Source organism: Microsporum canis, genomic scaffold, assembly GCF_000151145.1.
Source record: "Microsporum canis CBS 113480 supercont1.7 genomic scaffold, whole genome shotgun sequence".
Taxonomy (NCBI): domain Eukaryota; kingdom Fungi; phylum Ascomycota; class Eurotiomycetes; order Onygenales; family Arthrodermataceae; genus Microsporum; species Microsporum canis.
The window spans coordinates 1,624,427-1,651,940 of NW_003299163.1; the positions used below are offsets into that span (position 1 = coordinate 1,624,427).

The 27,514-nt window shown below is 49.3% G+C and overlaps 11 protein-coding genes across 11 annotated transcripts; 8 read left to right on the forward strand and 3 right to left on the reverse strand.

Moving 5' to 3' along the window:
• Positions 1–1,890: 1,890 nt before the first annotated feature.
• MCYG_07809 (uncharacterized protein) lies at positions 1,891–2,429 on the forward strand (the record flags this gene model as incomplete). Its single annotated transcript, XM_002843980.1, has 2 exons — positions 1,891–2,077; positions 2,131–2,429. The coding sequence occupies 2 exons, from the start codon at positions 1,891–1,893 to the stop codon at positions 2,427–2,429; spliced, it is 486 nt and encodes a 161-aa protein (XP_002844026.1).
• Positions 2,430–2,683: 254 nt separating this feature from the next.
• On the forward strand, positions 2,684–4,103 carry MCYG_07810 (uncharacterized protein; the record flags this gene model as incomplete). Its single annotated transcript, XM_002843981.1, has 5 exons — positions 2,684–2,854; positions 2,918–2,954; positions 3,142–3,505; positions 3,558–3,625; positions 3,679–4,103. The coding sequence occupies 5 exons, from the start codon at positions 2,684–2,686 to the stop codon at positions 4,101–4,103; spliced, it is 1,065 nt and encodes a 354-aa protein (XP_002844027.1).
• Positions 4,104–5,473: 1,370 nt separating this feature from the next.
• On the forward strand, positions 5,474–7,988 carry MCYG_07811 (rho-GTPase-activating protein 5; the record flags this gene model as incomplete). Its single annotated transcript, XM_002843982.1, has 3 exons — positions 5,474–5,636; positions 5,696–5,860; positions 5,962–7,988. 3 exons carry the CDS (start codon positions 5,474–5,476, stop codon positions 7,986–7,988), a joined length of 2,355 nt encoding a protein of 784 aa, XP_002844028.1.
• A 628-nt stretch (positions 7,989–8,616) lies between these two features.
• Positions 8,617–10,449, forward strand: MCYG_07812 (amidase; the record flags this gene model as incomplete). The annotated part of the gene is made up of 2 exons (XM_002843983.1): positions 8,617–9,461; positions 9,567–10,449. The coding sequence occupies 2 exons, from the start codon at positions 8,617–8,619 to the stop codon at positions 10,447–10,449; spliced, it is 1,728 nt and encodes a 575-aa protein (XP_002844029.1).
• Positions 10,450–11,348: 899 nt separating this feature from the next.
• MCYG_07813 (uncharacterized protein) lies at positions 11,349–12,727 on the reverse strand (the record flags this gene model as incomplete). The annotated part of the gene is made up of 5 exons (XM_002843984.1): positions 11,349–11,376; positions 11,435–11,504; positions 11,578–11,865; positions 11,937–12,315; positions 12,380–12,727. 5 exons carry the CDS (start codon positions 12,725–12,727, stop codon positions 11,349–11,351), a joined length of 1,113 nt encoding a protein of 370 aa, XP_002844030.1.
• Positions 12,728–13,120: 393 nt separating this feature from the next.
• On the reverse strand, positions 13,121–14,834 carry MCYG_07814 (inositol-3-phosphate synthase; the record flags this gene model as incomplete). The annotated part of the gene is made up of 3 exons (XM_002843985.1): positions 13,121–13,255; positions 13,305–14,067; positions 14,134–14,834. The coding sequence occupies 3 exons, from the start codon at positions 14,832–14,834 to the stop codon at positions 13,121–13,123; spliced, it is 1,599 nt and encodes a 532-aa protein (XP_002844031.1).
• Positions 14,835–15,543: 709 nt separating this feature from the next.
• On the forward strand, positions 15,544–16,171 carry MCYG_07815 (uncharacterized protein; the record flags this gene model as incomplete). The annotated part of the gene is made up of 2 exons (XM_002843986.1): positions 15,544–15,829; positions 16,122–16,171. The coding sequence occupies 2 exons, from the start codon at positions 15,544–15,546 to the stop codon at positions 16,169–16,171; spliced, it is 336 nt and encodes a 111-aa protein (XP_002844032.1).
• A 694-nt stretch (positions 16,172–16,865) lies between these two features.
• Positions 16,866–17,388, forward strand: MCYG_07816 (conserved hypothetical protein; the record flags this gene model as incomplete). The annotated part of the gene is made up of 2 exons (XM_002843987.1): positions 16,866–17,091; positions 17,144–17,388. 2 exons carry the CDS (start codon positions 16,866–16,868, stop codon positions 17,386–17,388), a joined length of 471 nt encoding a protein of 156 aa, XP_002844033.1.
• A 1,888-nt stretch (positions 17,389–19,276) lies between these two features.
• MCYG_07817 (carboxypeptidase S1) lies at positions 19,277–21,243 on the reverse strand (the record flags this gene model as incomplete). Its single annotated transcript, XM_002843988.1, has 2 exons — positions 19,277–21,028; positions 21,106–21,243. 2 exons carry the CDS (start codon positions 21,241–21,243, stop codon positions 19,277–19,279), a joined length of 1,890 nt encoding a protein of 629 aa, XP_002844034.1.
• Positions 21,244–22,524: 1,281 nt separating this feature from the next.
• Positions 22,525–23,765, forward strand: MCYG_07818 (uncharacterized protein; the record flags this gene model as incomplete). Its single annotated transcript, XM_002843989.1, has 4 exons — positions 22,525–22,577; positions 22,780–22,915; positions 23,386–23,474; positions 23,573–23,765. 4 exons carry the CDS (start codon positions 22,525–22,527, stop codon positions 23,763–23,765), a joined length of 471 nt encoding a protein of 156 aa, XP_002844035.1.
• A 992-nt stretch (positions 23,766–24,757) lies between these two features.
• On the forward strand, positions 24,758–27,285 carry MCYG_07819 (LIM domain-containing protein; the record flags this gene model as incomplete). The annotated part of the gene is made up of 2 exons (XM_002843990.1): positions 24,758–25,004; positions 25,079–27,285. 2 exons carry the CDS (start codon positions 24,758–24,760, stop codon positions 27,283–27,285), a joined length of 2,454 nt encoding a protein of 817 aa, XP_002844036.1.
• Between the last annotated feature and the right edge of the window lie 229 nt (positions 27,286–27,514).

A 27,514-nucleotide genomic window follows, 5' to 3' on the forward strand; every position in this document is an offset into this window, starting at 1 on the left:
CGTATGTATGCAGGTTCAAGTACATAATCACATCCCTTTGTCATTATAAAAGGAACATTGCACTATTATTCTATCTCCAACTACAACTTGGTTTTTAGGAGTTCAAAATAAATAGGGATGATGAATTGATTATATAAGTGAGAATTATCATCTTATATAATCAAACGAGTTCTTGGCTATTTTTAAAACTTAGCAGGAGCACTAACCGCTATCGGCTAGGGTATATGACATAATCAGTTACTAATAATATATGGAAGTTTTGTTTAAAAGAAAAAGTCGCGACGAAAAGTTCAACTTCAAGTGATTTCGATCCGTGTTTTGAACGAAGGTTGGGCAAACTAGTGAAAACCACCAAGTACGAAGATGCATCAAGGTCGGAAGCTTAATTTTCCTGTCAGTTTTACGCCCTGCCTGTCACGACGGCTGAAGGGTTTCCAGATCAACGTCAAGATAGAGCATTTTCCAGAAGAGGCTCGAGGATGTCTATATATACACACATGACATACGACGAGATGTTGATCTGGCCTGAGAGAAGCATCTTCAACAAAGTCTCTGAGAGCGTGGTCGTGGCCTTGGTGCTCTATACGAGGCTTTAATCGATCATCTGCGCGGACCAGAGGAAGCTTAGGCGCGTTTCCTGAGGACCCAGGGTGGTCAGCAAGAACTTTGCACCAAATCCAGGACCAAGGATACGTGAAAAAGCAAAGGCATTGATGTTCATGGCATACATAGTCCATAGTAAGCGTTCAAGGGTTTTCACAGGCTAACAGCAAGATCGTCAACTCAAATAAATGAAGAAGGATTTTAAATGTCGCTGGTAGAAAGTATCGATTTTCTGGAGCAAAGGGTTGTTTGTACCTATACCAACGACCCCAGAGCTTGACGACGGTCCCTGATGTAGGTATGCAGCCTGGCCTGAAATGTCGGTAAAAAGACCTTCTCGTCGTTTGACTTCCGGGTCATGGCCATCTGGGAAGGCAGCGCTGGGATTGCTTGAACATATATAGTATGCATGCCCAGTCCCCCGACTTGCCGAGTGCATGTGGGAATGAGATTCGAGCCTCCAGCCTGCTTTCAAATCACTCCGTACGAAATTGTATTATATATTATTATTGGATATTCGCTTTTGGCCTGATCCAACGAGCCTTGTGTCGGTTGTTGGAAGGCTGCCCCAGAGTACTTCCATGGCCCTGTCAACTGATTAACCCCCAGAGGACCAGCTCTCCAACTCATTCGAACCCCCTTTTTTCTCATTCCTTATACTCTCCCCTGCCCGTTTACCCCCTATTTTATCCAACAGTATATATTTGTGCCAAGGCAACAGGCAACAGGCCCGAGGAGAGAGAAGAAACAGTTGGAAAGCGACGGGTACTTTACATAAAAGGAACATGGCTACAGAGTATCTATATGCAGCAACCTGGCATTCAACAGGGGCCGTTGTGGGCCAAAAGACGCTGGAATCTGATATACTCCGGATACAGCGTATAGTAATATAAACTGTTATGAACCCATGGAGGATTTGTTTCAGCTTTCGTCTATATCACATCAGTCGCGGTGAGCCATCATGAGCACTCTCTTTCCAACCGAAGCAGAGGCAGAGGAGGTGATATTAGAGCAAGACTTTAATGAACGCTTCGCTTCGTGGAACGAATTAAAATGACAGATGATCTAGAACGTCTCTGGGCATAATCTCTGCTCCGTTCCTGTTGTCCCTATACTTGCAGACATGATATTCGTCAAACACCTGTACACAACGCGCGAACAACTCCATGGATGGGTTCGTCATGGCTGGGATCAAGACGAAGGAGATGGGACGAACATCCATCACTTGCAGCCAGCATTCGGGGTTTATCCTCTCGTATCCCCCTAGCTGCCGCTCAAAGACGCACCATGACGGTCCACTCGTGTTTCCTCCCGCACACATTCTTCCCCCGAGACCAGCTTCCCCAGTGCGACCTTGCAGGGGTGTCGTTCTATTTATTCACACTGGCTGCCTTTCTTGCTTACACGAAACGCAGAACAATCGGCTGTACTGGGTACATCATTCACCTGCCTAGGCTGCGTCACCAATTCCTATGTATGGGATAGTCCATGTTTTCTACCTCCATAGCATATCGTTAACTTCTCCAGATCGGCCTGTCGAGGAAGAGCGGAGGAGGACGGACAGCCGAATCATCCTTCGTCCTTCCCACAGACAAGGGCCCGCGACTGTCAGGATACTGGCAGGCTCTGCTCTTGACTTTTTAGAATGTGATCGGGCGCGCGTTGGCATCCTTGTCTGCTGCGACATACTGCACTGCCGTGCCAGGGGTAAGAACTGGAAGAAAGCCAACCATGTCCATACAAGTAAGTACTTAAGGGAAAATCTGACCCGGCGGCTGAGCGGGAGGAGGCCCTTGAAGAGGGAATGGGGGGAGGAGGAGTGGTAGGGCTTCTTCGTTTTTTCTTATTTCCCATGTTAGTTTTATATTCAAATTTACCAACGACTATATTTACTTCCGCCGGGCCAATTGTTTGCTTCGTTCAATTCCATGTAGGAGTTGCCGCGGAATTCTTTGTCCTCTCGTCTGGGTGCGAGATTAAAACCATAATAACTACGCGAGCCGCACTTCCTCCGGAGGACTGAGGAATGCTGTGATTTAGTTCCACCGGTTCATCTACTACACGATCGAGCTGGTCCAAGATGGTTGATCTTGGGCGACCGACGGCCGACGTTCCCAGCCGGGGATATCAGCTCTGGTTGACGGACGTGGTGGTTGTCATCGTGGCCGGAGTCTTTGTCGTTATCCGTCTGGTCTCGAGATATCTGCGGAGTGGCATCCAGGTGGACGACTGGACCATACTGGCCGCTTTGGTGCGTTTGAACATGGACCTATCGCGGTGCATTGTGTATCCTCTGCTAACTTGTTGATGATAGCTGCTGTCAGTGCTCTTCTCGACGGCTCAGAATATTGGTATGTTTGTTTATTCTCATAGATATCAGTATCAGGACCCTGACCATGTTTTTCAGCTGTTGAACACGGATATGGTAAACATGAATGGAATATTACCGATGAGCAGGAGAAGCAGTCTCTCAAGGTATGCTCCATGTTGTATCATGTCGAAGCATTGCTGACTTGTCTGTACAGTGGATTCTGGTAGCTCAAGTGCTGTACAAGCTGGTGATCTGTCTGGCCAAAGTGTCGATTCTCCTGCTATACCTGAGGATCTTCTACGTGCACCAGTACTTCAGACGGATCTGTATCTGTCTCATCGTGTTCACCATATGCTCTGGGATAGCCTTCATCCCGCCAACGATCTGGCAGTGCTCGCCTGTAGCCGCCTACTGGGACAGAAGCATCCCGCATACCTGTCTGAGCAGCTTCCCGAACTGGCTGTCCTATGCGATAATCAACATCACGACAGACGTGATACTGCTGATTCTCCCGGTCCAGCAAATCCTCCGTCTCCAGCTGACCAAGCGCGACAAGATCGCCCTGATACTGGTCTTTCTGTTGGGATCATTGTAAGCAGAATCACTCCGTAGAAGCGAAGATTTTTATACTGACGAGGGCCAGCGTCTGCATAACCAGCATCTACCGGGTGACTCTGCTCGCATCATCTTCCTCGACAAAGGACGTATCTTGTAAGTAGTGCCCTTCAACCGATCTTGGTATAAGCTGACAAAAAGGGCTGTAGGGTCGACGACTCCGACCTCCAGCTGGAGCGCGGTGGAGATCAACTCAGGCATCATCTGCGCCTGCCTGCCGATGGCCCGCCAGACGCTCTCACACGCCCTCACATGCTGTCTGCCCCCGCAGACGACGAAGAACAGCACCTCCGTCTCCCCTTCCCAGGGATACCACTCGGGCCACTTCTCTCGCATCTCACGGGGCGGGAAGCCGGTATCTGGCCACCACACCAACCGCGGCGGCCTTCCGTGGGAGAACACAGCGCACGTCCAAGACAACATCGTGCTGACATCGATCCAATCAGACAGACACCGGCAGCTCCGTCGCTCGGACAGTGAGGAGGGGATCCTGGGCCAGGGTTGCTACCTGGGTAACGGAGGCATCATCAAGCGGACGGATGTGTCTATTATCGAGCACTCAAGGGCAGGCTAGGCGCACGGCATACCGCATTCCACCATGTTGAATATTATTGCAAGGTGTAACATGCGTCCAATACCCGGGAGGATGCAGTTAATTGCAGCGAGACACTGCTCAGAGACACCACTCAGAGACACCGCGCAGAGACACCGCGCAGAGACACCGCGGCATGCAATGGCCGGACGATGGCCTCCACCCCGGCCAGAGGACCATGATACCGACAAAGACTGGCTTCAGGATACATCCGTTGGATATTCTGGATGCCTCCAGACGTCTTGACGTCCTGACGTCCCCGGCATCCCGTTGACCAGAGGAGGAATGAGGCGCCACTCGTCCTGCAGACGCCAGGACAGACGGTAAGGCCGCACGATAGACCGGCAGGAAGAGGGACGAAGAGGAGGAGGAAGAAGAAGACGCTGAGATAGAAGTAATGTCCATGAAATTAAGTCCTTTCATATGCACCGTCCTCATCTCCTGAACCCGTAGAAACTCCACCCTTTTCCTTTATCCACATCATGGAGAAGAACCACAGGCCATCTTCTTCTTCCGCTCCACCGAGTTAGACCGTCTGAAGGCCGTAGTTGGTTGTTCTGGTCCTCTGGTTCCTTGGTTGCTCTTCGTCTCCGTCCGCGGTTTATCATCCAGGAAGAAAACATCCTGACCCTTGCAAGCCTTCTTTCGTTTCTGGCCCCCAAAAGAGCGACGGTCCTTTTTCTCTCCCTGCACTTCTGTCTCTCCCTCTGTTTATTATCGTTCTCGACGGTCTTTATTTCTTCTCTGTCTCTCATTTCTGTCTCGTTTCTGTCTCGTTCCTTGTCCTGTTTCTGTCTGTCCTCGACTTCATCGACTTTATCGCACGAAGAAACCAACAACTCCCACTTCAGTCCTTTTCGACCGGATAAGAATAACAAACGTCTTGACTTCGCCCCCACGAGAAGAAGAATAAGAAGAATAACGCATCAGGCGGGCTGCTTAGAAGAAGACTTTAGAGAAACGCCCCGAACAGCCACTGGGCCAGGCCAGAAGAAGGGAGAAAAAGGCCCATCCTCGCCCCCAAGAAGTCCATCTTCTGCTTTCACTGCCTCGCTTTCGACTTATCTTCGAGCAACGAACAACAAGCAACGAGAGCAACGCCAACGCATATGAGAAACGTTGCTGGCCGCCGGTAGAGTCTATATATTATTATATACTCTCTTCCCATCTGCCCTTGGACGTCCTCCGTCTACCTGGCCGCTTTTCCGCCACCCCAGGCGCGTCGAACAACCACCAGCAAGACAACAAGAGAGGAAGAAAAAGAAGACAACAAGAAGACAACAGGATAATAATAAGAAGAAGAAGAAGATATCACGCTTGTCACTGTCTGGTCCGGCCAGCTTTGTCTTTCCATGGCGCACTCGCATTCACAGGCGCAGCCTTCTTCCAACGTGAGCGCGCAGGAGTCTTCTTCTGCTGCCTTGCCCAACAACGCTGCCCCCTCTCCTCCTTCAAAGAGAGACCTAGCCAGCTGGTGGAGGCAGTTCAAGAGAAGCACAAAGAAGGATGGCTCAGGTAGGTCTTCACACTACGTCTTTGCTATTTGTTTGACCGTTTGCTGATACTTGTGTCAGTGCTAGCCCCCCAGACTCCCTCTGGCATATTTGGGATCCCCCTCAACGTGAGCATCAAGTACGCCAACGTGGCCATCTCTCTCACTGGCGATGACGGGAAGAGCTTCATCTACGGATACGTGCCCATAGTAGTGGCAAAGTGCGGGGTCTTTTTGAAGGAGAAAGGTGTGGTTTACATAGCTCCTTTTGCTTTTTCCTTCTTCACCTCTATCTCCATCTTGATCTTCGTCTTCTTGTCTGGTGTGAATGTTCTAACTGTTGGGAAGCAACCGATGTGGAGGGAATCTTCCGATTGAGCGGCTCTGCGAAGCGCATCAAAGACCTACAGGAGATATTCAACTCTCCAGACCGCTTTGGAAAGGGGCTGGACTGGACCGGCTATACCGTGCACGATGCTGCCAACATCCTGCGCCGCTACCTCAACCAACTGCCCGAACCGATCGTGCCCCTAGAGTTCTATGAGCGGTTCAGGGAGCCGCTGAGACATCGACAAGGGAGGCCAGACGGCGAAGAGGCCGCTGTCCTCGTCGACAAGGAGCATGGATTTGACAGGGATGCAGCAGTCGCAGCTTACCAGCAGCTCATCAAGGAGCTCCCGCCGCTCAACAGGCAGCTGCTTCTCTACCTCCTCGACCTCCTGACCGTCTTCGCGTCCAAATCTGACCTCAACCGGATGACCGCGGCCAACCTGGCCGCCATCTTCCAGCCCGGCATGCTCTCCCATCCGTCCCACGACATGTCTCCGCAGGACTACAAGCTCAGCCAGGACGTCATGGTCTTCCTCATCGAGAACCAGGACAACTTCCTCTTTGGCATGACGGGCACCGCCGCCGATGCGCAGACCGTCAAGAACATACAGGGAGGGATGTATCCGCCCCTGCAGAAGACCACCATCAGACGATCAGCCTCAAACGCCAGTGGAGGCGCAGACAGCTTGAGGAAGTACGAAGCTCTCCGCCGGAACATGTCTGTCTCCTCGAGAAATTCCAATGGAAACGTTGCAAGCCCTACCACACCCAACTCCAATTCAAAGACGGGCGGCATCGGCCTACAGCGCAGTAACACCGTACCCTCGAAGAGAGCTCCTGGATTCTCACCCTCGAGCACGTTTACGCGGCAGCAGACGCCAGCTACACCAGCTTCCCTCAGCCTGTCCCCCACACAGAAGGCTCCAGCTTCTGCCGGTTCCAGCAAAGCTCCCCCAGCTCAGGATATCACCAAGTTGGCCGAGCACCCAAAGAAGACGTTGGAGCAGCCTGAAAACGGTGTCGCGGTTGCAGAAGCTGCACAAGATGTGACTGCTGCTGCTGCTGCTACTACCACTACTGCTGCTGCAGAAACCGCCGTCGAGCCTGATCAGGTATCTCTTCCTGTTCGGAACGTCGAGGCTGCTCTCCCTAAAGAACCTGTCCAAGTACAACCTGCCGAAGCTGCTCCATCTCAGCAGCCTGGCGAACCTACCCATCCCGATCACACTGTTGAAACCCCCAGACCTCCTCAGCTGGCTGAGCCTATTGAATTTACAAAGCCAGCTGAGAAAGCTCCCGCTACCCAGCCTGCTCCTGTCACTGAACCTGCTCCGGCCGATCAACCAAGCCAGCCCACTTCACCTGTCCCGCAAACTCAACCCGTTCAACCTGTTCAACCTCAGCCTGCTCAATCTTCTTCGCAGCCTGTCCAGCCTATTCCAAGAGCCCAACGGCCGACATACATTGACGCCCTTCCCCCTCCACAACTTGATCCAACAACCTCCAACCCGACAAACACCAAACCGTCAACTCCAACCAAAGAGCGCAAGCTAGCCTCTCTATTCGCCTGGACCAGCCCTCCCAGCGACAAGAGGGACACCAACAAGTTAAAAAAGAAAAGACGCATCCCAGGCAGCGCGAGTGAAAGCGCCCAAAGCTCTACCGCCTCCCTTCCACCGGGGTCCGATGATACTACCACCCTCTTGAAACCAACAACTTCTCACCCCGTAACCTCGAACCCAGACGATACCACCATCGACGAGTCCCATGTCTCTACCCCAAAGGTTCCAAACCATCCCATCTCCCCTCCTCCAGCCCACGTATCGCCCTCTCAAAGCCAGAGCAGCCTAGATGTGGCTTCCCCTCCGCATCAACACAACTCTCTGACAGAGCGCATGCTGAGGCCTCCACGCTCGCGCACACCTTCTCCAAACTCGCACTCTGTGACAGACCAGTCAGACATCGAAGAGTCTTCCAAAGGCGACAAGAAAGATAAGCGGCGAAGCTGGCGCTTCCACCTATCCGGCAAGAAGTCGGAAGATTAACGGCGTTGTTCTAATCCTAATTCTCATTCCCTTTTCTCATCTTTTATGTTCAATCTCCTTTTAATGCGTGGCGAACGGATCTTGGTTTCTTCAATTGAATTGCAACTGCATAATGTTGGAGTTAGTTATCTGCTGCAGTACGTTTTGATGCCGGCTTGCTATAGGATCGATAAGGAGCAACCCACTCCATCGACCTGTTCGGCATACATTGAACAGTGGCATGATCGTACCTGGTACTCTTTGCCTTTATGTCTCTCTCTCACTCTCGCTTGTGTTCCTCCCGGTACTTTTCCTTTAATAAACCGTCCATCTGGTCTTCTTGCCTTACGTCGTCTTTCTATGTCGGATTCCCCCACGGCTTTCTTTTTGTTTTACCCTTAGCCTAGAGCTTGAAGATAGTTTTTATTCCGCGTATATTTTATATTGATAATATTTTACATACATAATTCAGACGTAACCCGGAGCCTTCGCTAGGTATGAAGGTAAGGATAAACCTCTAGTAGTCCAACATCTTGATAAGCCGCGATTCTTCTGTCGCATACAAAACCAGCATCAGGACAGAAATTTCCATCTCAAGGCAGATAAAGAGCTAGAAGATCATCCAAGGGATACTTAACATATATAAGAAATGCAAATATTTCCAAGCTCGATTCTCCCAGCTTGGGCGGCATTGCAGTCAATATCAGAAACATTCACCCTGTTCTCTCTTCCACCAGAGACGCCTCGTTTCGACCCGACAGAAGCAACAATCCAATCAGTCCATCGAGCTCTATACGCAAATATAACCCAGAAAGACAATAGACTGACATGCCGTGAAGTGATAACTGCGTTTCTGAACCAAATAGATGCCTACAACCCTCTGATAAACGCTATAATAAGCCTTGATGCAGGCTCGTTGTCTGTTGCCGATGAATTGGACGCGCAACTCATACATATATTGAATGAAAATACATACAATGATACCCATAAGAACTACAGCTCGATCGATGATGTACCTTTGGCCTTCAACCCGTCGTCTCTTCCGTCTCTGTTCTGCATTCCAGTTCTTTTGAAGGATAACTTCGACACGGCCAACGTCTCTACCACGGCAGGCTGCGCGGCGTTATACAACTCCACGCCTCCTCTACACGATTCACCCGTCGTCAAGGCCCTGCGTGAGGCCGGCGCGGTCATACTGGGCAAAACAAACATGCATGAAATGGCTCTTGAAGGCCTCACTGTGTCTTCGCTGGGTGGCCAAACGCTTAATCCGTACGACCGTTCGAGGACGCCTGGCGGTAGCTCCGGAGGGACTGGAGCGGCTATAGCGGCGTCCTTTGCGGTATTCGGTCTAGGAACCGATACGGTGAATTCGCTGCGTAGTCCGGCCAGTGCAAATAGCTTGTTTAGTCTGAGGCCTACTCGCGGTTTGATTTCGCGGGCTGGAGTGTTTCCTGTTTCGTATACGCAGGATACCGTTGGCCCGATCGCAAGGTGTGTTTGGGATTTGGCTGTGAGCTTGAATGTTATGACCATGAGGAGTGGCGGGTTGTATGATGGAAGAGATAATATGACTGCCTTACGACCGCGTCATGTTAGAGATCTGGATTATACTGAGCTTTTACCTCGGGATCAGGCGCTGCGGAGGAATGATAGCCTAAAGGGAGTTCGATTCGGGCTGTTGGAAGGATTTATCAATCGCACTGATACCCTGGAGACGACGCCGGTCAACACGGCGATAGATGCGATGGTCTCTAAGCTTGAGAAGGCGGGAGCAGTTGTGGTCCCCATCCGTGACCGGATCTATAATTCCACTACGATTCTAAACTTGGATGTTCAGGTATATGAATACCGGGAAATGGTAGACTCATATCTCCGGAGCCTTGGACATGCTGCGTCTACGGGAGCACGCACACTCGCTGATATTTATGCCCAAGTCGACGGTGAAGACCCTTCATTCCTAGTGATTCCACACCAGTATAATTTTATACAATCTGCACTCGTCTCCTCTCCACAGAATATCTCCTACGCTCAAAAGCAGCTCTCTATCAACGCCCTGACGTTAGCAGTAAAGCAAACATTCTCCTCTCACAACCTTGATGCACTGATATACCCGCAGCAACAAAATTTGCCAGTCAAGCTAGGCTCTCAAAACCAATATGGTAGAAATGGAATACTTGCAGCTCTGACAGGTTGCCCCGTTATAACCGTACCGGCTGGATTTTCGAGAAGGGATGTGTTTCGGAATATACCGGTTGGTGTGCCGGTTGGTATGGAAGTCATGGGATTGCCCTGGGAAGAAGAGAGATTGCTAAGTATAGCTGCAAGAATTGAGGCTTTGGAGAAAATTAGGCGGCCGCCGAAGCTGAAGAGGGAGAAGGGTAAAGGAAGTGGTTATAACAGAGTGATGAATTCTGTCCCGAGATTGGTCCCTAACAGGCTAAACATTCATGATGCGTACCCCTTAGGGGTATTTGAATAATAATATACATCAGTTCTTACTGATAATAGGCAATCTTGGGTATCATTATTCTCCTCTTACACAGGTATGACAAGCCCAGCATAAGGATAAAAAGATCTCACTTGATCACTTTGCAAATTGCCATCTTTTGGTCAGTAGAACACCATCCAAACAGCAATATGATACGGGAATACATTAACCTTGCCTCGAGCAGCCGAAGCGATATTAATATTTCGGCTGATTCATCGTCATGGTCTATTAATATGTCGGCAATATCACACCCGAGAAGCTGGTGCATTGCATCTGCTGACCATAGTAAGGGGGATGTCCCTTTTCTTTTCATATGGTTCACCTTGGTTGTTTGGCCTGCGACACTGAGGCGAGCATCCGAGCCGGTTGCATGGTTGAACATGGGAGGGAAGCACGATATCATTCCTGTCTCATCAACAATCGAGCCAACCTAGGGGTAGTATTGATTTAAGCAATTAGCTGGTGATTGTCTCACTTCCCTCGGTTCAAGTAGTCGTTTATCCCGGAAGTTTATACTCCGTGCCTGAGGCAAAGGTGTTGAGGAACTAAATGATACCATGGTTACCCAAAAATACAGGGCAGGGGTAAACTCACAATCTGTGGATTGAGCCTTAGTTTGACTTCTGCCTCACACTGCCCGCAGGAGGCCGCCTTGTAATTGGAGAAAATTGGCACCGTGCAACTAACCATCAAACACGTTAGAATATACCGTTAGCCATTAACTATATCCTTGCTTTTGTAGAGTTTATAGGGAACCTACCACTCTGCGCAGAATAAACAATTTTGTTTGTATAGAGCTGCTAGGTTTATGTCAAGGAGTACCACTGATGCATATCCCATGAAGTCTGGGAAGGATCAGCTTCGGTATACCTGATGACCGTGTATTGCATCTACATACCGGTGCGGGTGGAACTAGCCCTATAAGCTCAATATTAGCATGATGGGGGAACTTCTTGACAAAGGTGTTCCTTCATACAACTCATCAACATCCGCCAAGGTGAATTTGATTTTCTGGATGGAAGATTCAAATTCTTCAACGTCGAATACTATTGGAAATGTAAGCATTAGAATCACAGTTGACCCCTCCATTAACCACGCAATCGCCCAGTTTGGACATACAGTCAGTCGGAAAGGGAGGGTTGACATGTACCGCTGTACGCGTCGCAAGCTTCTTCAATTCTTCCGCTTCGATAATATCAGGATCTACCTCTATGAAGGTGAGGGATGTCATATATAGCCTCGACCCAGGTTTCCAACTTGCATTGGATATCAGAAGGACTGTAGAATTGGGTATCCATTTCATTGCGGATCTCATAGCTTCTCCATATAGGCCGACGCAGGCTTTGCTGTGTCCGTCAGTGACGCCTATGTCGATAGTAGGGACTATCTGTTTGTTGGAGTTGGTTGCTATATTTTTTTTTCCTTGTCAGCACTGATAGCTAGTTAAGCCAGTTCAAGAAAACAGATAATAGACTTACATTCACGAACAGGTCCAATTGCATAAACATATACTAAGACTTTGGTTGGTTTACCAACAGCATGTTTCTCGGGGGCATCGACGAGGGAATCCAATGCAAAGGGAAACTTGTAGCCTAATGGAATCCGGCCGATTATTCCTATATCACCTCGTTCATGTATCTTGATACCACACCCATTATCCCTCTCTGGGAAAATGCTTGTCATTAGCTTCAACGGGCAATCCTTAAGCTGTATGGGTGGAGATGTAGGAGTAGAAGCTGTATCTGCTTTCCCAGGATTCTTTGGCTGTTGTTTAAAAGGTGAAATATGCGTCGTCCATATCGAGACTAATTTTCCCAAGTGAAGGTCGTAGGTGGTATCCGCATACCATAGCTTGACCTGTATGAATCGTTCGGCTAGCCTCCAGAGTGCATGCGTATAGTTATGATAAGACAATACTCACCAGAATACAGCCCATATCATCCTTTAAAATGATTTTCAAGCATCCTCTTGCCTGCTGGCCTGCCCCCATACCTCCACTCTCTTTTGACGGCTTTTTCTTTTTAGTTGATCTGCCAGTGTTTTCCGTGCTGTCATCAAAGTATATATTGGACTGATCGTATATATTTACGATCCTTGCATCGAAGCCGATTCTCTTTGGACCGGGAGTGAGGTCTCCAAGGGATGAGACGGTGTCGTACGGCTTAGACGGTTTCTTCGAGCCGTCATCCTGGTCTGTGGAATCAAGCTTCCTTTTAGACCCAGCCCCGGTGACCATCAGGAAGTAATCTTCTATCCTCGAGTTAGCCATTGTCATGATCCTGGATGTAGGAAAAGAGTAGAAGATTTCACATAGAAGAAGTTGACGTCGAGGTTGACGTCGAAATCCCCTCACGAATTACCCCTTTTGGACGAGATCACATAAGCAAGACGAGAAAAAGGAAAAAGAATTCAGTAAAAAGATTTATATCAATTTATTTCGATGGATATGAAGAATCCACGAGTGAGGCTGTTGATACCTGCTAAGGAATGGACGTTGAGGCTTCATCAAGCTCACAACCGCAACTACTAACATAGACAAGTAGAACAAGCCCGAAAGATGTTAACCACTTCTCCACCACCGTCTGACCAGAGTAGATGTCTTCGTCGATGGAAGCCTGGAGTTTTCACAGAAGACACGAAGACATCGGTTGAGGGTTCTTGCTTAGAAAAGCTTGTGCTCAAGAGTCATGTCGGACTCAGGCTGCAGGCCAACGCAGGCACGGAAGATGTTGGTGACAGCAGAGCGTTGCTTAGCCAGAGCGTTGACAACAGGAGTTCCGGGAGGGGTCAACGGGGCCTAAAGAATGTTAGTTGACTTATAGCAGTAATAGAGAGGAAGAAATTACCTTCAACATGTAGCTGAGGATGCTCAGGACGCTGTGGAAGCCCTTGTACTCCTCACCTTCGGCAGCCTTCCAGCTCACACGGGTCATCATCTCAGCGATAACGACGAGATCGATGATCAGAGGCGAAGCCAGGAGCGAGTCTTCACAGACGTTGAAGATGCTGATGGTCTGGTGGCCACCCATGAAAATCTCGGCGTAGTACTCGTCGAGAGCACGCTTGTTATCGCCGACAGCGGGCATGTACTTGATGACGACGGTGTGGTCCGGATGCTCACCCTTCTTGTACAGCACAGAGTTGGCAGCAACCATGTCGTCGACGACATTGGACTTGGAGATCTCCTTGGATCGGAACTGCTTGTGGGAGCTCAGGTTCATGCCATCGTTGTTTCCGAGATGGTTGTAGCTGGCGATGGAGGTAAGCTTGATACCTGCGCTGATCAGGAAGTCAACGAGAGCAGACTTCATCTTGGTCTGGCCGGACTTGAAGTCGTCACCGCCGATGAAGGCACCGTGCTTCTGGGCAAACTCGATGGCCCCGGGAACGAAGGTGTTCTGAGGAGAGCCGTTGATGAAGGGAGCATTCTCGAGAATGGAGGCCACGGCAAAGACGGTGGACGGGGATACCTCTTCGTGTCCTTCCTTGATAGCCTTGATGAGGTTGTCGGCAGTATCGTTGACGCCTTCGATGATATCTGCATATCTCTCGGTGTTGGCGGTCCACATAACAAGAACCTTATCGAGCCCATTGGCGGCTTTGAAGTCACTAGTACAATATTAATAAATTTACATTATAATACCAAGGAAAGTTTAAAAGTTGTTGTAAACCTACCGAATGTCCTTTTGGATCTTCTCGACATGCTCCCAGCAGGCCTTGGAGCCAGGGAGGACGTTATCGGCACGCTCCTCCTGGTTGGCAGCAATGAAGTCCGGGTAGTAGATGCTGGGAAGGGGCTTCATGGCGGCCATCTCGTCACGGACCAGGTCCTTGAGGGTTGGCTCGAGGACCTTTGCGCGGTCCATGGCGTCGGCAAGGTTCATGCCGCTGATGTCCCAGCCGCCGATAACGAGGTCATTGGGGTGGACCATGGGGAGCATGTTGTTGAAGGGGATGTTGATCTCCTCTCCGGTCTTGGCATCAGTACCGAGCTTGACGGTCGAACCCATGACGAGGGAGCCGTAGTAGTTGGCAGCACGCTTGCCCTCACGAGTATCCCAGGTCAATCCACGACGGTTGGCAATGATGCCGGCCGTGACGGTAGAGCCGTTGTTCCCGCCCAACCCGACAAGCATGACGCCGGTCTTGCCGACCTTGCGGTCGACCTTGAAGTCATAAACGGTCTCCTTGGGGGTAGCAACGAACTTGCCGTCCTCAGACCTGGTCACGGCCGTCGTACGGTAGACATACTTGGTGTTGATCTCGCTGTCGGTGTAGACGACGTTGGGGGACTCGACCTTGAAGATATCCGACCCAGGCTTGGGAACCGACCCGTTAACAGAGCCATTGGCAGCTGCATCCGCGTGTGGAGCCATTGTTCAATTTCTTTTGGTTCGATCTGGCTGAATTGAAGAACGGATTTATATTATATAGATTGGCAGGCTGAGGACCCTCGGGGCAAGAAGAACCGCAGAGGTTCGATATGCCGGCAAAGAGATCGAGGGTTCCTTTACTTGGTGTGGGGAGATTCCGAGGCTCCTCCACGAGCGGACGAGCGTCGGCTTCCGTTGAACGGGTGGTGCGACCTGCAGATGAACGGTCAGTCATGGCTTCAACGTATTGCTCCATGGGTATATGCACTCACGATGGCAGGAGGTTGGAAAACGTTTTGGCGGTATTGACTGATCAGCTTCTAAAGGAAGAAGTGATCGAGCGAGGGGGAGAAGAGGGTAAACCGGACGTCTTCCGCAGAGCTGGACGAGGTGGACGTAGACTGGGGAATCGAAGCTGAACCGGACGCTGTGGGGTTGCTGGCTGCGTTGATGCTTTGGTGGAAGAGAAGGGAAAAAGGAGGTGAGGACGGCGTTGCGGCGGGAAGGGAAGCCTTTTTATGTTTAGCTCCGACTTCTCGCCCGCCAAAAAGAAACGACGAAAAAAACTCCACAACGTCGGAGAGATCAGGACGAGAGTCTTTGGCCTTGCTCCTTGTCTGCTGTGTAAAGTGTCTGAGCCAGCCTATGCCGTCCTCGCTTTCATTCCACTTTTCGCTCTTCCGCCTGCACAGGATGATCCACCGGTGCAGCCATGACTGAACCTGTCCCGCATGTTTCTCCACGGCCGCAGCCCGCAGATATATATTGGCGCACTGCACGAAGCCCTGTCCCGGGCGGGTTTGCTGCTCGACGGCGTTGGAAGGGCTCACGAGAGCAGCCCCTCTTCAACGGTGATAACTATCGACAGCGACGGAGGGACGAGAGGGGCGCGCGCCGTTCATTGGCGGGAAGCGTGCGGTGGCTTGATATGCAGGCACTAAATATCAGATCCAATGGCTGTCAAGCTGTCATACGAGAGACTTCACACCGACAGAGGGGTTCGTCTCGTCCCCCGGTTGGGCCTCGTTTTTGTTAATTCTGCTGCCTTGTCGCGGGTGGGGGTGGATGGTATTATACACTTCTGGCGGAGTCCTTGGGGTTGCCCACGCTTGCCCACACTTTTCCTTGCCCACGCTTTTCCTTGCCCACACTTTTCCTTGCAATACGCATGAAAAAGCTGCAGGGAATTTCTCTCTCGTCCGTGTTTGTTCACTTCACGACGAGCCGATGTCGCCGTCCAGTTATGGAGCACAGAACACTGCGTATGCTGATATGCACGGAAACCTGCAGATATCAAAGCGGACGGTGATGAGACTGCAGTTCCGAAGATTCTCCGTTGATCTTCATTCGAGTACATACTATGTAGTATGTACATCTTCCGACTCGCTGAGTTGTACAACTTCACGTCTGCAGGTCGCCTTTCCTTGAATATCCTACCCCTTTGCGTACCCTTTGGATGTTTGTTATCTACAGGCTACGGATCACCATTCTCTTCAGTCGACTCTCCTTGGAGCACTCAGGATGTTTGGCTGCTGGTTCCCGAGATCTGCGCTTGGCTGGCTGACGGAATAACCAGGTCAACTGGCCGGGTATTGACCGGAAGACGGTCGACCCCATTCTCGAGGGACGAAAATTTTAATGCGGCCTTGGATTGTGAGACAGGCCGTTCCCAAGTGACTCGTTGCTTCGGTTCCCTTCTGCCATTGAATCTCGTGTCACTGGGAATCAGTCTCTGGGCCCACGGTGTCTTTACCATGAAGAAAAAAGCTTCTATCTGGAATTACCGGTATAGGGGCCTACAACCCTTCGATTGGTTTCTACTAGCGATATCGTCCATCAGTAATTGGCCATGATTGATACTCGCCCGTGAATCGAAAATTTCCGAAGTTAAAGGTTTTTTTTCTTCCTTCTGACCGCCAGTCCAATCTGTCCAAATCTTTTCCCAACGTGATTTTTCGTCCTCCAGCCTCCTTCCATCTTACCGATATTTCCCCTCAGTAGGCATTCCAATATCGCTTCTCGGCCAGCCAAATGATGTCAAATCTTGGGGGAACAAACTATTCCTCGCGGAGAGAGGATTCCGAAGCTGTTGAGGGCATCCTGGACTACTCTTTCAAGGACAAATGCCTAGTTTTACAGGCCTTGAGTCTTCCGGGGTCAAGTGCTTACTCCACAGGCAACAAAGGCCTTGCTCAAGTCGGAGATGCCGCGGTTAGGCTGCATATAATCTCAGAAGGCCATCAAAGGGGAATGTCCCGAGGTAAATACCAGATGCTGCTAGATACCGAGCGCCGACTAATGATCAATGACAGGTCAAATATCTGCTATCCTGGGCCGCGTCTCAAATAACAATAACCTCGCGGAGGTCGGAGTGAAGAAAAACCTTGGGGAATCCATCTTCATAAACCGGAGCCAGGTTGGCTCTATTTCGCCTGGATCGATGGCTACAACTGTCGAAGCATTACTAGGAGCCGTGTATATTGACAGCGAGAAAGACATGGATAAACTAAAAAACTCGATGAATGCACTAGGCTTATCCTTTTCAGAGCAAGCCTAACAATGCTCTTCTCGATTTTGATGTACAATTTCCTTGCCAGCACGGCCTGAGTTCTGTTACCTTTGTTATTATAGATACGCTTGAGAGCCAAAGGTGGGTTTTTTCTTGAAATTCAGATGATGAGATCTAGCGTTCTGGCTGGATCTTTTATTGATATACTTATCTCTATTTTATGCTCAATAGAGTACTCTTAAACATCGGTTCAAACCCTTGTGCAGTACCCACAGACTTGTGCTAATCTAATGCCCTGTTAAGCCCTATTAATATCTACAGTAATCTCTACGGGATTATCGTTATGTCTCTAGGGTAATCATATTCATCCATACTGCTTCCCCGTAAAGAGCTCCTATCCAATGCTGCCCTTTCATTTTCAATAGTCTCATCATCCCGGGGCCCGTGGGCGTTCTTCCGAGAATATATATTGAAAGCTGGCTGTTGTGTGAGGTTTATCCGACCTTTAGTGGCAAGATGTAACCAATATCTCTAGAAGTTATCGGTGTGCCGGTTAAGTTTCACTGCATAAGGGTCATACAAGCCCGGCAATACTGCAACTGAGTGTGCGCAGTAGCCCCTGGCTTTGCCTGAGAGACGCTCCTTTCCTAAGAGCTTGGAAAAAAATCCGACCCAGCACTTTCTCAGAAGAAAAAGATTTCTCCGCCAGTCTCGTAGTTGTCAGTGTACTTTATCATCCTCGGACTATGAGCTGTCGTTTCGGACACATGTTACCAGCCCCCTGACATATTCCTTTGATCCATTTCTGGTTGCCAGCTCCATAAGCTGAATATTTTCGACTCCACCCAGGATGTCCTTATACTGGTCAAATAAGATATCCGAGCCATTTCGAACGTCGAATACGGCTTTGCGTAGAATTTGACATCCAAGGATACACCTCAGAGTCGTTCCGGTAGAGTCTTCAATGCAAAAGGCCTACATGCCGAGCATCTGGATGTTGATAAGGTAGACTTTCTCTTCAGGTCGAACGTAGATAGAAATAATGGATAGAACCGTGGCGGCCCATAAATTCAATAAATAGCGGTAATGGGTCCATGCCGAGCTCTCTTAGGTCCGCTAGGAGGCTCCGAATATTGCTTGGTGAGTTGACAACGATCACGCTGAATTGGCTTAAGTCCTGGTGTGAGCCAGGAGCTCATTTTGGATGAAAAGTTCTTGGATGAAAAGAGGTAAAGTGGTGGATTATTGGGTATGATGATTTCAATTAACGGAGTTACAGCTTAGAGCCCTAATATCTCTGGCTTAAGATGCTGAAGCTTGAAGGGCTATCAAAAAAAAAAAAAAAAAAAAGGCAATAATTAGAACAATGTTGCTTCAAGGTACAAGATATAGCTTTAAAGCGTAGAATTCATGGACCAAAATTCCTGAACGGGGCAGCTATTCCAACAGGATATTAATAGATAAACATTGGCCTTATGGGTACCCTTAGAAAAACTGAGGGCAAGAACATACAATAGTTGGATATCAAATCCGCAAACTAGATCCCCATACAAAACAAGCGAACAGCTTCAATGCACGGCAACCGTATATATTCTTGTTAATATGGCCTTTACCACACAGGTTTCCAGGGATACTTGGTAAAGAGCGTATGCAAAGATATCCATAGAACAAGATATAACCGAAATAGAGATACCCATCTATTCGAGTGTGATTGAAGTATAAGGGTATAAAAATAGAAGAGAGATTCCAATCACCGGCCACCTTGGCCTATTTCCTAACCATGTACATCATACTTTCAAAAATCCTGAAACATACCCCAAGACCTTATTTCCTCCACGTACATTCCAACCAAGTAATCGAATATATCCAAAGAAAATGAACTCATAAATCATAGATCTCCAATTGTATTTCATAAAAGTCATGCGCCGGTTAGATGCTAAACAATTATTCGCTGTTGCCGGCCGCCCTCCATCCAGCTCTTCTGAGTGGGCTGAGGTTTGGGACATTCACCTGGTGCTTGAGTTGGGCTTACGATGATATTGTTCACGATGCTCGCCTCTCCTTTTTGAACCGCCTCAATTTGGTTCTGCGCACACGTCATTACCAAACTCCAGATGTTGCAGGTTGGCGGGACTGTCGGTAATGGGGGCTCAGCATGTGTTGAATTGGTCTCTCCTTGCGTAGAGTAGTTCTCGATACCCTCGGTGACCGTTCCGGTAGCAATATCCATATTGAACATGGCACGGCGGAAAATCTCATAGCCGACTTGTGGCTGGTATGCAAGCATCATGTGTCCGGCTTGAAAGACGCGGGTGAACGAAAAGAGACCGTGTTGACGGACTTGAGCTTTGGGGATGTTCGAACCATCGGTGAAAACATCCGTATAGCCTGCCTTTCGGAAGTTCTTTGCGTCCTTGTAGTCGATGGAGAGACTAACATTCTCAGCTCCAACCCAGTTACATATGAAGTCACGGTCGCCATATACCATGGCTACCTTCACACCAGCGTCCAGTAAGTTGGCGATATCAAGTAGATGCCCACCCTTATCGCTTCGTACGTAGTCTCCTGTGACGTTGAAGACATGCTCAACTGTGTAGGATGGGTCAGTATGGTTTGCAGGTACGCCTAATGCCTCCTGAACTTCAGTCTTCGCTAGGTATCCCAGAAAACTGTTGGACGGGTATGGGTCCAGGTGGCATTGGGCGATGTCAAAAAGGCCTCTTTTCGTTCCGTAAACGTAAACACCGTCTACCTCGGTATTGCAATAGTCGTTGGCACGTTCGCATACGTGATTGACTTCATCAACGTGACCATATCCATCTGGATCGAGCCGCTTAGCGAGTGCATGACAATCTGATATTTGGTCAAGACATCCTCCCCTTTTGCCGTAAGCATGCATAGCTTTGTCATACCCGGCATCATCGATTGCTTCAATGCCATACGTGTTCTTGTTATGCGGGAAATCAATGTTTGACTTCTGTTGAGACAACAGATCCACGCAGCCGTTAATTATTCCAACAGTATCTAAGTGAAGAACTGAGCCAGCTACGAGGCCAGCCTCGATACGTTTGTTCTGTGATAGGAAGTATGCCATAAATCCCGGCGCATAACGACCCCCGTATGACTCGCTCCAGAGCGAAATCTTATCGTTCCCTCTATTGTGAGTGTATGGTTCGAAATCTTGGGTCCAGACCTGGACGATATTCCACATATGTCTTGCAGCGTTGAGAGTAGTATTTGCAGTTTTACTAGGATCACCGCTACCAAAGGTTCCAGAGATAAGAGTACCATCATTACTTGGCTCATGGTCAGGCCCTTCGGGGGTCAATATGTTGGTTTTTAGATCAAGAGTGGCATTGGTGAGCACATCATAACTGAACCCTGTCTGCACCGGTTGGTCGACATATAGCAGGTTGGCCTCCTTGTTCCACGAATGTTCGTTCGGAAAAGTTGACTGGGTATCCTCACTCATACGACATGGCCCACTCTCAACGAATACTCCGACCATAGATCCAGCCCCCGGGCCACCGTTGATGTAGATAGCCAAGGGGGCGGCTTCTGGGTTTATTTGAGACTCAAAATACCAAAAGTAGATATGAGCCGGAAAATCTTGAGGAGCCTCGCGCATAGAGTTGGGAGGGAAGTTGATATAGCCGGAGTATGACTTGGCATTGCCACAGACTCCTTTCTATGATGTGTTAGCACTAGGGAAGCATGGGTGGTAAGATGATGATGGGGAGCATCAAAGTCGGCGTAAGCACTCACGGGCACCTCTTTGTAGGTAATGGTTGCCCCCGGAAGGGATTTGGACTTTATAGTTACCAAATCCTTTGGCCTGGGGGGATAACCGGCAGCAACGAATCCTGCCAGCAAGAAGACATCACGAAGCCTTGAGAATAACATTTCTCTAGCAACAAATCAGAGAAGCCGGCAATATATGCCAACAGGAAAAAAGCCCGAATATCAGACGCTTTATTACTTGCACATGGTATGAAGGGGTGAGAAAGAAAGTCGAGTATCAACCACCCTGATGGTCCCTTGTCCCATGATAAGGCCCTATCTTATATACCACATGCCTTATAAGCGTGGCAATATATATCATATTGATGGCCACAGGTATCGTATCAAGTTCCGAGGGGGATCAAGTGCCGAAGGGGCAGATATGATGAGTTCTCGGTCCACACGATCTGTTTGGTGGTTTGGGAAAGTTGAAGTATATTATCGATTAACCTTTTGTCGGGACAATAACTGCAAAGATGCATGATATCATCTGCAGCCAGCACGAGGAACAAGATAAACTATGATGCGGCCTCTTTGGGTTTCAACGCGCCCAGATTTTGCCCTCTTACGTTAGGTCATGCGACACATCTCTCGGCCATGGCCGCCTACTGTCAGCCAGTCATTCCTTTGTACTATGATAGGTATCAAAGTTGTCGAGAGATAATAATCAGGCTGGATATCATGCGATTTCGTAGACGGATGTCTGCGTGGATACTCCCAGAAAACAGTATTTAGTGGCGTATTGTCCCGACTTTTTGACTGATAAGGACCAGAGTAACTCGATGCATATAAACATTTTGCGACTCAAGACGTTGAGAAGTTAAGCCTCTAATAGCCAACGCCTTTGACGTAGCAACTTTCCCGCCTGGTTTTACCTGCATAGTATATGACCGTGAAGCCGGAATTTTTGCTGTTGGCGATAAAGCATCATGGAAGTTTCCTTGGGGTGTGCACACGATGTTTCTCCGGCCGGCCAAAGAAAGGCTTCCATCGCTAATGCACAGAAAGTTGTGTAATCTTATGCATGCAGGGTCTGCCTAAATCAAGGCTGTAGTCGAGATGGAAATTTTGACAGTCAGATAGTTATGTAACTCTGTATAACTGGCGACGTGCGGTGTCAGATATTTATATCACAAATATACAACAGCTTGCAAAGGGTTGGTGTATCGGATGATCTTCGAAATCGAAGGAGTAATTGGAGTGGTTGCTTCCCTCGTTTCATCACGGGTTTTAACTCCCGATTCGCTTAGGCAACCATCATGTGTCCAACTTAAATATAGTGATCATAAGGGCTATTGGGATGGGATCGGGGCCCCTCTCTTTCATCAACTCAGGTACTGTGTTTTAGAGCGGTGTACCGCATCAAAATCGCCATCCAAAGAGCCATCTTGCCCTACAGCTGCCATGTATAGGAATAGACATAAGTGTGGCGGGTACTTTGAGAACCCATGCCTCGGGTAAGTTTCACTTAAATGGGCTCAGTGAGGGTGCCCATATTAACCCTTAAATATCATATTGATGAAAGCCATAGGGCAGTGTGTATACAGCCCAGATAGAGTTTCTTCGCTTTTATATATATTTAAGAGCTGCAGCATATTCACACCAATGATCACGTTAGTGTTATCAGGAAATTTTCTTACTCTAACACAAGATAAGCAGAGGAATATACCCAACACCCATGCCTACCAGCCTGACGATAGAGACTCGGAGTAAGCCAGGCTCAGATATGAACCTTCTTGTGCAAACTGTAGCTCGCCGAAGCCGTGTTATACCCATGTTCGATGCTGTGCTATCAGTATAGCTGATAGCTTTAGAAGCCAGACAGCCAGCGGGACATTGTTGAACGGGACATCCGATGGTTATCCTGGCAGTGAGATTCTTTTTTATATCTTGTCGTCACTTTCAGGTTGATAGAAGTTTCGGGTTTCCAAAAAGGGAAAGGCCGGGGGTATACGTAACATAGTTATTCCGTGAAAGGCTGCGGTTATATCATGTGATGTCCGAAAGCGGAAAGCTGAGGTTCTATGAAGGAAGACGTCAGTCGAAGTTCTTCGTAAAAAGGACATAGTAAAAGGCCGACTTGATGATGAGGATTGTGGACGATTTCCGTGAGTATTCTGGTGATTTGTGTTGCCAAACCCGGCATCGGACGCAGAATGTTAGTAGTCACCTTCATGTGACGGGAGGCAAGTTGATCTCTTTAATACTCCGTACAGTGCGGTTGATTCCATGTATACTTGCATGGCTGACTCTATCTTAATATAGGGAATCGTCGATCCCAACGGCATTTTACCAGGAGAGTTTGCCAGATTGCAGACTGAGCATGGCCAACCTGAGGCAGCAAAGGCTCCATGGTCGGTGTGGACTCGCGGGAAAGGCTTGCATATACGGCGAGACGGGCGGAATCCATGTTCCTTGTTGCCTTAACAACTGCTCTGTATATGCCTTGCAGCCTTTCTCACCGTGAGAGATGGGAGGCCATCGTCCAATCTGCTCACCAGACCTGCACGGCTCACACGTTCATGCAAACGATTACTCCGTCCAGCAGGGCGAAACATCGAGATTTGTTCCCATCAAGCTACCTCCCCCCCGCAAGAAAGATCGAGCTACATCGATTGGCTGGCCAGCCTTCTCGTCTCTCTTAAATGAGTAAATATAACATGCTTTCCACCATGACCTGCATAACCAGCGCTTCTAACTTCTCTTCGTTTAACCCCTTTTTTTTTCCTTTCCTTCTCTCAGGGGTTTTTGATACCTGGTGATCGCCGGATCCACCGCGGCGCGTCCATGTCACTTTGCTCTGATTGGCTAATCGCACCTGAGTCAGCATAAACAGCGTGGACGGGCCTGGCTCTATTCCATTTTGGGGCAAAGAGTGCCTTACGCCTTTCCTAAAGAGGAATAGCTTGTCGCTCGATTGGACAGGGGAAGCTTGAATCACGTGACTATCTAGTAGTCCATTGCCTTTCCGGGCGTTTTGACCGAAAGGAGAGCAAAAGGAGAGGACGAAAGCACAGCGAGTTGACTGACATGCGTTTTTCATCTCTATTATTGTTTCCTTTGCATCTTCACCTTCATTCACTCACTCTCCCTTTCACGACTTCCACCTTCTCCGATATATACAACAGCTCTACCCAACCGTCCTCTACCCGAACGCTGACAGGGCCCCGGTTCACCGCTCTGCTTGGATTTTACTCTCACCCGGCTTCTAGAACGGACACCAGCCCCCCCTGGAACCTCCTATACCTCCCACAGCATAAGAGTCAGTCTTGCCTGGCTGCAGTGCGCCTAGGTACGCCGCTTCATACTTTTTCCTCTTTACAAACATTGCGCCGACCAGAAGACTAGATTATTACCTCAATCTAATCGGTCTTAAGATATTTAATTACTCTCGCTACACTACGCACTACCGCGGACAGCCGTAAGGCCCAATTTCCGGAAGCAGACTTATATTATTGAGTACACGCAATATAGACGACGGACAGGCGGAAAGGACAAATTAGATAGCTAGAACGAGACGGTCACAGAGAATAGGAGAGACATCGACTTATAGCGAATGGATGCGCTGTTCTCTCTCTCTACACACATGCGGTGAATCTGAACTTATCAACGACAACGGTGTGGGGGAGGGATCATGATGGACGCCTTGCCCAAGATCAAGTGCTCTGACTGCCATGCGGAGGTCGAGCTGGTCACGCTTGGAGACCATGTTTGCTCAAAAGTCGCGAGTCCTACGGTGACAACCTCACCTGTTGAAGAGAAGTTGTCTGTGTCAGAATTCAACGAACATGGCCCGCCACCGAAAAGGAGCCTCAGTCGTGAATCGCTGTTCAACAGACTAGGACGTGTGCAGCCTCCTCCAAAGATAGATCCAACAGCTGCCAGTATGTACATATTTTATATGTTCTCCAACTTAGTTGATTTGACGCAGGTCGCTGACAGTACGATACAATGCTAGATCGACCATATCTGACACATGGTACACAGCTCTCTCCTGGGGGGTTTGGTGCACTCACTCCGCTCTCTGCCTCGCCACTTTCACCTCTCCAGCAACTGCAGCGAAGCCATACCAGCCCTACTATTCCACCACCATCGCCTGTCGCTGCCGTTGTGCCTGAAGGCAAGGCGAATCTGGACTGTGCTTTTCCCCCGTTCCCCAGGCCAGCCTCTGCAGGCGGATCAAAGGCTAAAAAGATTGCTGCATCTATAAACACCAATGTTTCCTCTCACAGAGGCATTACTTCCCCTTCTCCTTCAGATGGTAGCTTCATGTCTCCATCAACAGATGGTCGGAGCTCACGCCCAACCACGGCCAACAGGCATAGACGGGAGGCATCAATAGACAGCAAGAGCTTTCAGCGTATATCCATGGCCAGTTCCAGAAATGGACATAATCTCCCATCTCCAGTCTCATCTCGCAGATCGTCCCGAGGCCGGTTTGGGGACGACAGTATTCCTCCGATTCCGTCGGGGCCTATCACCGCCCTTGCCAGTAGCCCCGTGTTTTCATCTGGAAATTCGGAGCCGTTTTATTTCGGCAGTAATAATAATGACGATAGCAATAATCGGGACCCTGGTTTTGGGGGAGAGCTTCCTCCTAGAGATAAAGTACGAAAAATGGACGGCATGGAAGGCCTAGATTTTGGTTTCACTACTAGGACCAAATCCCCCGAGATGATGGACGGTGATGATAAATCAGAAAATATGGACGGTTCAGACAAATGTCCAGACAGCCCTGGTCCATCTATTCCCGAGCATAAAGTCGATAGGGAGTTCTCCGTCTCCAATTTCGCCAGTGGCCTAGGGCTCGGAGATCCATATCATTCCACCAACGACTCAACTTCGTCTTCTAACTCCTCCCCATCTGAGGCACCGTCAAACAGTTCTTTCTCGAGCAGACCCTCACAATCGTCAAGCGTCTCCGAACCCAAGTCAGCCCTATCAGATAAAAATAATACCGACCATCTAAGTCTTCTTGAAGAAGAGCCACTAGTACGACCTATTGCAGACCCATATGCCTATGACCTCGACTCTCCAACTGACCCTCTATTCCAGCAAGGTCGACTTTCAGATCCATCGGCCAATTTACGCCCATCGAGCAGAGAGAGAGAATATGCTCCCCCGCCGCGGCTCGAGGCAGTGCCACCAAAAAAGTATACCCCGTACCGCTCTCCAACTCCATCTCCAGGCTTGCAACGTCCTTCTTTTGATCAACAGCAACAACAATCTCCGCCACCGCCGCCATCACCACCACCAGAGCCTCAGCCTGAGTCACAGCCAGAGTTGCAGCAGCAACAGCCTCCTCCAGAACCGCAAGAAAAAGAACCACAATCGCAACCGCAACCTCCACCCTCCCGGTCCGCAACCCCCGGGAAACGTCGCCATCCTTGTCGTGGCTGTGGTGAGATTATCACCGGGAAATCAGTGTCCTCTGCGGATGGCCGTTTGACAGGCCGCTACCATAAGGCTTGTTTCGTCTGCCATACTTGCCGCTCTCCTTTCCAGACAGCAGACTTTTATGTCCTTGACAACCATCCTTACTGTGCGGCAGATTACCACAGACTCAATGGCACCCTTTGTGCAGAATGTGGCGAAGGAATCGAGGGTCCCTGCCTAGAGGCAGAAGATTTCAGTCCCGATAACGCGAACAAGAAGAGCCAAAAGTTCCATCCGGACTGCTTTAAGTGCCGCACCTGCCGTGTCGTATTGAGAGGTGATTACTTTGAGTGGAACGGGAATGCATACTGTGAACGTGATGGCAGACGAGCCGCGGGTATGATGCCTCCGCGCTCACCAGGTTACCCTCCACCACACAATTACCATGGTCAACACCCTCCGTCCCCATTATCGATGCACCCCGTCGGACCCCATGGCCATCCAGGCCCTGGTCCCGGCTCTAGCCCAGGGTACAGGAGGCCACCGTACGCTTCCTCACCACTCGCAGGCCCTCCACCTAACGGCCGTGGTGACCCGCGATTTAGGCCAATGAACCCATCATCTCTTCGACCCAGGCCTGATCAACGTAGACAGCACCCCTCACAACAGCAGTTTGCGAACTCCCCATCACTTTCCCCGAGCCCTGGAAACGGCGCACCTGAAAACGGATCAAACCCTCCCGGTAGAAAATTCCCAGAGCGACGAACTACCAAGCTGATGATGGTATAAACATCACATTATGTTTACTCCACATTTATCTAATTCCTCCCTTTTCGATCTACGACTTCTCTATTAATACCATACTATCAATGCCTTACTATGCTATGCTATGCGATATAACTGACGGCGGGACAAGAAGAATCTTTACTACTGCTCTGCCCTCTATACTCGAAGAGCGGACGGATTATTGTTTAATGTTTTTGTGTAATTTTTATTGCCTGACTTTATTTCTGCCTTA